Source organism: Pan paniscus, chromosome 4 (assembly GCF_029289425.2).
Source record: "Pan paniscus chromosome 4, NHGRI_mPanPan1-v2.0_pri, whole genome shotgun sequence".
Classification (NCBI taxonomy): Eukaryota; Metazoa; Chordata; class Mammalia; order Primates; family Hominidae; genus Pan; species Pan paniscus.
The window spans coordinates 1,094,275-1,103,678 of record NC_073253.2 but is presented as its reverse complement, the minus strand read 5'-3'; the positions used below and the strand labels follow the sequence as shown (position 1 = coordinate 1,103,678).

Sequence of the window (9,404 nt, the reverse complement as noted above, 5' to 3'; positions counted from 1 at the left end):
TGCCATGGGTCATGGTGAAGCTGTGCCCCGAGTTAAGCCAGTGACCGAATTCCTGAGCTCAGAGGATGGCCGGTGAAACAACTTGCTAAAATGCTGAGACTCCCTCCACTCGTGAGACTACGAAAAAACGTGCTGAAGTCAGTTAGAGCCACGGTGGCCAAAGTCTCTGCTCAGAACCAGCTGTGCAGGTCCCTCCCCCGGTTCCTCCTAGGCTGAGTACTCTGGGGTCGCAGTCTTCCCGGACGTCGCCTGTTGGTTGTTGTAGGGGTTTCAGGTGTTTGTTTTTTTTTTTAGGGTTGTCTTGCTGCATTTTGTTGCGGACCACAATGCATTGCAATCCTAGTCAGCTCAGGGGCTTTTCAAGTATTTGACTTAAGAGCTGAGTAGCTGGGCAGGCTGATAAGAACAGACAAAGCGAGCTCTTTTGCAGGCTAGTAAACTTTCATCTTAGACTACTTTGGTTCAGGTGAGGGCGGCTAAGCAGGTGGGAAGGCAGGGAGGGGGAGGCCGACAAGCAGGCATTGGGGCCCATCCAAGCAGGGGCCTAGTACATCCTGTTTTTTTGTAGTTTGCTGACCTAAACCGGATCAAGCCACCTTGTCTTGGAAATGGACCACTGCGTGCGTTATTTCACCTCCACCCGAGTCCACCTCACGCTTTCCTCCCTCCTCATGCCCCCTTGTCCCCTCATCCTCCCAACTGCCATGGCTTTGTGAGGCGCCCTGGGTTCCGTGGCTACCGTGTCGACCAGGGCAGCCCACCCACTTCTCACTTTGGTCTGGAGTTAGCAAGAGCGACGCTGCTTTTCTCTTGCTCTTCAGCCTGGACCTGTGATGTGATAGGCGTGAAAAGGAACTGTGGGTTCTGGCGGTAAGGAAAGTGGGGCCTTACTTTCCCATGTTCCCAAAAGGCAGATGCAATCCCTGCACTCCTGAAGGAGTCAAGCAGTAAAGACGACACAGCAAGACTGTCCGGGACTCAGGCTGTGAGGATTTGTCTCATGAGGGGCCTCAGAAAAGGCCGTTTCCACTGTGGGGAGTAGAGGAATGGAAGGTTTCACCAGGGTGGGGTGGCTTCCAGAGGGTCCCCATGGAAAAAGCGTGGCTGAGCAGGCCCAGAGGGGGACGAGGACACATTTGGGGGGCTGGAGGAGAGTGAGGACATGCTCAGGGGTGCCAGAGTGTCATAAGGGCAGGGACGGTGAGGACAGACTCAGGGACCACAGTGTCATAAAGGCAGGACAGGGATGAAGAGGACAGACCTGTGGGACCACGGTGTCATAAAGACAGGATGGGGACTCGGACCAGGATAGATTCAGGGACCACGGTGTCATAAAGACAGGACGGGGACTAGGACAGACTCTGGGGCTCTGGTGTCATAAAGACAGGATGGGGACCGGGACAGACTCTGGGGGCCTGGTGTCATAAAGACAGGACGGGGACCGGGACAGACTCTGGGGGCCTGGTGTCATAAAGACAGGACGGGGACCGGGACAGACTCTGGGGGCCTGGTGACATAAAGACAGGACAGGGACCGGGACAGACTCTGGGGGCCTGGTGTCATAAAGACAGGACGGGGACCAGGACAGACTCTAGGGGCCTGGTGACATAAAGACAGGGATGGGACCAGGACAGACTCTGGGGGCCTGGTGTCATAAAGACAGGACGGGGACCGGGACAGACTCTGGGGGCCTGGTGTCATAAAGACAGGATGGGGACCGGGACAGACTCTGGGGGCCTGGTGTCATAAAGACAGGACGGGGACCGGGACAGACTCTGGGGGCCTGGTGTCATAAAGACAGGACGGGGACCGGGACAGACTCTGGGGGCCTGGTGTCATAAAGACAGGACGGGGACCGGGACAGACTCTGGGGGCCTGGTGTCATAAAGACAGGACGGGGACCGGGACAGACTCTAGGGGCCTGGTGACATAAAGACAGGACGGGGACCAGGACAGACTCTAGGGGCCTGGTGACATAAAGACAGGGATGGGACCGGGACAGACTCTGGGGGCCTGGTGTCATAAAGACAGGACGGGGACCGGGACAGACTCTGGGGGCCTGGTGTCATAAAGACAGGACGGGGACCTGGACAGACTCAGGGGACCACGGTGTCCTAAAGACAGGACGGGGACCGGGACAGACTCTGGGGGCCTGGTGTCATAAAGACAGGACGGGGACCTGGACAGACTCGGGACCACGGTGTCCTAAAGACAGGACAGGGACCTGGGCAGACTCGGGGGACCACGGAGTCGTAAAGACAGGGATGTGACCTGGACAGACTCTAGGGGGCCTCGTGTCATAAAGACAGGGATGGGACTGGGACAGACTCTGGGGACCTGGTGTCGTAAAGACAGGACGGGGACCAGGACAGACTCAGGGGACCACGGAGTCATAAAGATAGGACGGGGACCGGGACAGACTCTAGGGGCCTGGTGTCATATACACAGATGGAAACAGGAAAGACTGAGGAGGCCATGGCATCTTAAAGACCTGATAGGGTGGGATGGGCACCTGTGGTCTCTGGGCTCTGTGGCAGGGGCTGGTTCTCGTGTGGTGGTGCAGAGAAGGATGGAGTCCCAGTCTGAGAAGAGGGCTGTCTCCACATCCACAGATGGGGGCAGACAGGAGGCGCCTGGGGTCCACCACACAGGATTGCACTGCAGGCCCCGGTGCTGGGCGGCCAGTTCCCCGGGCATCAGTCCGGTTGTCATAACACGGGGGGCCCATCCAGCCTTAGTTGTGCTAAGGGGACCTGAACCCAACATTACAAGTCTTCAGTGTCATGACTCACAGATGCTCCTTTCACTTGAATTGTGTGTGGGAGTGTGTGTGCATTTGGTGTGTGTGGGAGTGTGAGCATTGTGTGTTGTGTGTGGTATTTTGTGGGGGTTGTGGTATGTGTGCAGTATGTGGTGTGTGGTTTGTGTGCTGTGTGTGGTATGCGGTGTGTAGTGCAAATGGGTGTGCTCGGTGGTGTGTGGTTTGTGTGGTGTGTGGTTTGGTGTATAGTATTTTGGGGGTGTGGTATATGTGCAGTATGTGGTGTGATGTTTGTGTGGTGTGTATGGTGTACAGTGTGTAGTGCAAGTGTGTGCTCTGTGTGTGGTGTGTGGTTTGTGTGGTGTGCTGTGTGTGTGTGTATTCTGTGTGCGTGATGTGTATTGTATTGTGTGGTCCCTGTGTGGTATGTGGAGAGTGATGTGTTTGTGGTTGGTGTCTGGTACTTGTCACGTGGTGCACGTGCAGTGTGTGGTGTGTGTGGTGTGTTTGGTGTGTTTTGCTTCTGTTGCATATGTGTGGCGTGAGGTGTGTGCGTGTGGTTTGTGTGGTGTGTGGTGCATGTGTGGTGTGCGTGGAATTGTGTGTGTGATCTGTGTTGTGTGGTGTGTGGGTGGTGTGTGTTGCGGATTGTGTGATCTCTGGTGTGTTTCGTGTGGTATGGTGTGTAATCTGTATGATGTGTGTTGTGTGGTTTCTGTTTTGTGGTTTGTGTTTTGTGTATGTGGTATGTGTTGTGTGTGGTCTGTGTTGTATGATATATGTGGTATGTATTGTGTGGTGTGTGGCGTGTGGTGTATGGTGTGTGTGGTGTCTTGTGTATGTGTTGTGTTTTGTGTGTTGTGGTTTCTGTTTGGTGTTGTGTGGTCTATGTGGTGTGTGGTCTGGTATGTGGTGTGTGGTCGGTGTGGTCTGTGTTGTGTGGTGTGGTGTGTGTGGTGTGTGGTACGTGGTCTGTGTGGTATATGGTGTGTGATGTGGATTGTGTGGTGTGGTATATGAACGTGCTTACAGGCCACGGTGGTATCGAGGCTGAGCGTGGGCCTGAGGGGAAGAAGCTGTCCTGGAGTCTTCTCTGGCTGATGTGAGGTCTGTGTCCCCTGCTCGCTGTCCTCCATGGGGTCCATGCCCCTTGCTTGCTGTTCTCCGCGGGGTCTGTGCCCCTCGCTCACTGTCTGTCCTCTGTGGGGTCTGTCCCCCCGGCTCGCTGTCCTCTGTGGGGTCTATCCCTGCTGCTCACTGTCCTCTGTGGGTTCTGTGCCCCTCACTCACTGTCTGTCCTCTGTGGGATCTGTGCCCCTGGCTTGCTGTCCTCTGTGGAGTCTGTCTCCCCGGCTCGCTGTCCTCTGTGGAGTCTGTGCCCCCTGGCTCGCTGTCCTCTGTGGGGTCTGTGCCCCCTGGCTCGCTGTCCTCTGTGGGATCTGTGCCCCCTGGCTCGCTGTCCTCTGTGGGGTTTGTCTCCCCGGCTCGCTGTCCTCCATGGGGTCTGTCCCCCTGGCTCGCTGTCCTCTGTGGGATCTGTCCCTGCTGCTTGCTGTCCTCTGTGGGGTCTGTACCCCCGGCTCGCTGTCCTCCGTTGGGTCTGTCTCCCCGGCTCGCTGTCCTCTGTAGGGTCTGTGCCCCCCGGCTCACTGTCCTCTGTGGGGTCTGTCTCCCTGGCTCGGTATCCTCCATGGGGTCTGTCCCCGCAGATCGCTGTCCTCTGTGGGGTCTGTCCCCGTGGCTCGCTGTCCTCTGTGGGGTCTGTCTCTCCAGCTTGCTGTCCTCTGTGGGGTCTGTCCCCGCTGCTCATTGTCCTCTGTGGGGTCTGTCCACCCGGCTCGCTGTCCTCCGTGGGGCCTGCCCCCTGGCTCGCTGTCCTCTGTGGGGTCTTTCCACGCTGCTCACTGTCCTCTGTGCGGTCTGTGCCCCTGGCTCGCTGTCCTCTGTGGGGTCTGTGCCCCTGGCTCACTGTCCTCTGTGGGGTCTGTGCCCCCTGGCTCGCTGTCCTCTGTGGGGTCTGTGCCCCGTGGCTTGCTGTCCTCTGTGGGATCTGTCTCCCCGGCTCGCTGTCCTCTGTGGGGTCTGTGCCCCCCGGCTCACTGTCTTCTGTGGGGTCTGTCGCCCTGGCTCGCTGTCCTCTGTGGGGTCTGTGCCCCCCGGCTCGCTGTCCTCTGTGGGGTCTGTACCCCCTGGCTCGCTGTCCTCTGTGGGGTCTGTCCCCACTGCTCACTGTCCTATGTGGGGTGTGTCCCCCTGGCTCGCTGTCCTCCGTGGGGTCTGTCCCCCTGGCTCGCTGTCCTCTGTGGGGTCTGTGCCCCCTGGCTCACTGTCCTCTGTGGGGTCTGTCCCCGCTGCTCACTGTCCTCTGTGGGTTCTGTCCCCGCTGCTCACTGTCCTCTGTGGGGTCTGTGCCCCCCAGCTCGCTGTCTTCGGTGGGGTCTGTCCCCGCTGCTCACTGTCCTCTGTGCGGTCTGTCCCCCCGGCTTGCTGTCCTCCATGGGGTCTGTCTCCCGGCTCGCTGTCCTCTGTGGGGTCTGTGACCCTGACTCGCTGTCCTCTGTGGGGTCTGTCCCCACTGCTCACTGTCCTCTGTGGGGTCTGTGCCCCCCGGCTCACTGTCCTCTGTGGGGTCTGTCTCCCTGGCTCGCTGTCCTCTGTGGGGTCTCTGCCCCCCGGCTCGCTGTCCTCTGTGGGGTCTGTCCCCGCTGCTCACTGTCCTATGTGGGGTGTGTCCCCCTGGCTCGCTGTCCTCCGTGGGGTCTCTCCCCCCGGCTCACTGTCCTCCATGGGATCTGCGCCCCCCGGCTCACTGTCCTCGGTGGGGTCTGTCCCCGCTGCTCACTGTCCTCTGTGGGGTCTGTGCCCCCTGGCTCTCTGTCCTCCATGGGGTCTGTCCCCCCGGCTCGCTGTCCTCTGTGGGGTCTGTACCCCCTGGCTCGCTGTCCTCTGTGGGGTCTGTCCCCGCTGATCATGTCCTCTGTGGGGTCTGTGTCCCCCGGCTCGCTGTCCTTGGTGGGGTCTGTCCCCGCTGCTCACTGTCCTCTGTGCGGTCTATTCCCCCGGCTTGCTGTCCTCCATGGGGTCTGTCTCCCGGCTCGCTGTCCTCTGTGGGGTCTGTGACCCTGGCTCGCTGTCCTCTCCGGGGTCTGTCCCCGCTACTCACTGTCCTCTGTGGGGTCTGTGCCCCTCACTCGCTGTCCTCTGTGGGATCTGTGATCCCTGGCTCGCTGTCCTCTGTGGGGTCTGTCCCCGCTGCTCACTGTCCTCTGTGGCGTCTGTCCCCCCGGCTCTCTGTCCTCCACGGGGTCTGTCCCCCTGGTTCGCTGTCCTCCGTGGGGTCTGTGCCCCCCAGCTCACTGTCTTCTGTGGGGTCTGTCCCCGCTGCTCACTGTCCTCTGTGGGTTCTGTGCCCCCTGGCTCGCTGTCCTCCATGGGGTCTGTCCCCGCTGCTCACTGTCCTCTGTGCGATCTGTGCCCTTGGCTCGCTGTCCTCTGTGGTGTCTGTGCCCCCTGGCTCGCTGTCCTCTGTGGGGTCTGTCTCCCCAGCTTGCTGTCCTCTGTGGGGTCTGTGCCCCCCGGCTCACTGTCCTCTGTGGGATCGGTCTCCCTGGCTCGCTGTCCTCCATGGGGTCTGTCCCCGCGTCTCGCTGTCCTCTGTGGGGTCTGTCCCCCTGGCTTGCTGTCCTCTATGAGGTCTGTCTCCCCAGCTCACTGTCCTCTGTGGGGTCTGTGCCCCTCGCTCACTGTCTGTCCTCTGTGGGGTCTGTGCCCCCTGGCTCACTGTCCTCTGTGGGGTCTGTGCCCCCCGGCTTGCTGTCCTCTGTGGTGTCTGTCCCTGCTGCTCACTGTCCTCCGTGGGGTCCGTGCCCCCCGGCTCGCTGTCCTCTGTGGAGTCTGTGCCCCCTGGCTCGCTGTCCTCTGTGGGGTCTGTGTCCCTGGCTCGCTGTCCTCTGTGGGGTCTGTCCCCGCTGCTCATTGTCCTCTGTGGGGCCTGTGCCCCCTGGCTCGCTGTCCTCCTTGGGGTCTGTCCCCCTGGCTCGCTGTTCTCCATGGGATCTGTGCCCGCTGCTCGCTGTCCTCCATGGGGTCTGTATCCCCGGCTCGCTGTCCTCCGTGGGGTCTGTCCCTGCTGGTTGCTGTCCTCCGTGTGTTCTGTCCCCCCGGCTCGCTGTCCTTCGTGGGGTCTGTCCCTGCTGCTCGCTGTCCTCCGTGGGGTCTGTCCCCCCGGCTTGCTGTCCTCTGTGGGGTCTGTCCCCCTGGCTCACTGTCCTCTGTGGAGTCTGTACCCCCGGTTTACTGTTCTCCGTGGCATCTGTCCCCGCTGCTCGTTGTCCACCGTGGGGTCTGTCTCCCTGGCTTGCTCACATTTTCTCCAATTTGGATGTATTTCTTTTTCCAATCATCCTTTCCGGCCCTTGGTGCACAGTTTCGACCTGAAATCTTCAGTCTTCTCAAAGTTCTTCAGTGTTTTCTTTTTTCTCTCACAGATTCTCCACCTTTCTGTTCTGAAATCCTAACAGATGAATGTGTTGTCTCCAGGCTCAAGGCTCCAGGCCGCTGAGCGATTCCCCTCTTCTCCTCTCTAAGATCTGTGGTCCTTCCTCGATTTGATCTTCCAGGTTTTACCAATGTGACTTTTGGCGACATCATTTCTGTTTGTTGGCACTTTCATTTGGGTTTTGTTTTTAACTGGGAATTGTGTTTTTAATGTACAAGTTTGTCTTTCTGTGTTTCTATTTCCTTCCTTGGCCACTTTGACTTTTGTTTCTTTTTTTTTTTTTTTTTTTGAGATGGAGTCTCCCTCTGTTGCCCAGGCTGGAATGCAGTGGTGCAATCTTGGCTCACTGCAGCCTCGACCTCCCAGGTTCAAACGATTCTCATGCCTCAGCCTCCCGAGTATCTGGGATTAGAGGCATGTGCCACCACGCCCTGCTAATCTTTGTATTTTTAGTAGAGACAGGGTTTCGCCGTGTTGCCCAGGCTGGTCTCGAACTCCTGACCTCAGGTGATAGGCACGCCTCGGCTTCCCACAGTGCTGGGATTACAGGCGTGAGCCCCCCCGCCCGGCCAAAGAACCATGGTCCTGTTTCATAACTGTGAGTCTCTCGGGTCTCCCAGAGACATTCTTGTGTGACTCAAGCCCCAGGGTCCTGTGGCCCCGCATCCGCCTGGTGTCACATTTAGAGGACCAGGGAGGAGCCACCAAAGGCAGCGCAGAGCCACTGTATCATGGACGTTCACGACTGCAAGAACGAAGAATTGCTAACTATTTCTCAATGTCTCTCTTCTCAAAGAAATACATTTAATATCAACTTCATTTTCTGAAGATTTTTTCCCAAAGAGACAACAAGGACTTTGAGCGAGGCATAACGTGGCGAAGCTTCCTAACCCTCCTCTGTAGAGACCGCCCAGCCCCTGAAGACCAACCCCCCACCCCGTAGCGGCCGCTGAGTGTCTTTCACTGCCCCTCCGTGACACCACGTCCCTCCCGCCCCTGCCGCCCTCCCCACCTGACTGGCCAGGAGCAGCCGCAGCGTGTTCAGAACCTCCCAGCCACTGTCCACTCGGGCGGAGACCCCAGCCCCGAGTGGCTGGGTGGGCTTCCCTGTCCTGTGGAAGGGGAGACACACAGGACCTGTGAAGTGAGCTCTCGGGTCCTGGAAGCCTCTCGGGGAGGATCTGGCAGGTTTCAGTGTTGCAGCAGTGAGTAACAGCTCGCGAGCTCTTCAGGCATTGCCTCAGTTTCTCACAGGCGCAGCCCTCTGCTCAGTGTGGCCTCTTTCTGACGTGGGTTTTCTTCTTGCACCTGGGGAGTCTTGGGTGAGCCTGTGTATTCGTGAACGGGTTCTGGGACCTGTCGCTGTGTGGGGGCTGTCGAGCACTCCCCAGAACGTAACAAATCCTCAGGGGAACTGACGGGCGGTCGTGCGGGCACCGGGGGCCTGGCCAGGTCCCCCGCCCAGGGTCCTCCACACCCTGGAGAGCCGTTTTCCGTTGCCACTCGGCTCTGGCCAGGGTCAGATTCTGCAGCATGTCTGTTCATTCCCCTGGGCACTGCCCTGCACTAACTCCAGCCCAGACCCTGCTCCCTCTGCGGGGAACATGGCCCCAGGCAGTGCTGGGCCATTGGCTGTCAGTGCTGGTCCTGACTGCTGCATTCCCAGTCCCCTTGGTCTCTGTGACAGTGGGCGGGGCCGGCCCTCCCAGGATCTGATGGCACAGGTCCTCCCCTTCTGTGTCCTGCAGATGGACACTCCCTCCGGGAGCCAGTGTTCCGTCACCCCAGAAGCCATACTCAACAATGAAAAGCTGGTCTTGCCACCCCGCATCTCCAGAGTGAACGGCTGGTCGTTACCCCTGCACTACTTCCAGGTGGTGACCTGGGCTGTCTTCGTGGGCCTTTCCTTGGCCAGCTTCGGGATCTTCATTCCCCTCCTGCCTCACTCGTGGAAATACATCGCCTACGTGGTATCCTTTTCATCGTGGCATGGTCTAAGCGGGAGGGGTTCCTGGAGGACCCTGCGATGGACCTGGCTGTGGGGTCTGGGCCATGGCTGCCCGGTGGCACCAGTCACCTGCCCTGGGCCAGACTATGTCCCCCGAGCCTGCAGGTGGGCCCAGTGGCCACTCGTGCTCTGTGCAG

General features: G+C 59.2%; 1 protein-coding gene across 6 annotated transcripts in view; it reads left to right on the top strand.

Annotated features, from left to right (window-relative positions):
• Window positions 1-568: 568 nt before the first annotated feature.
• LOC134730359 (palmitoyltransferase ZDHHC11) overlaps window positions 569-9,404 on the top strand; it is a 63,701-nt gene continuing 54,865 nt past the window's right edge. For 4 of the 6 annotated variants that reach the window (XM_063604155.1, XM_063604154.1, XM_063604153.1 and 1 more), the window contains exon 1: window positions 8,864-9,229. In XM_063604155.1, the coding sequence (XP_063460225.1) occupies window positions 8,864-9,229 (366 nt within the window). Of the gene's footprint in view, window positions 871-7,736; window positions 8,549-8,863; window positions 9,230-9,404 lie in introns of those variants that run through there. The other 2 variants (XM_063604157.1, XM_063604158.1) reach the window with 2 other exon arrangements.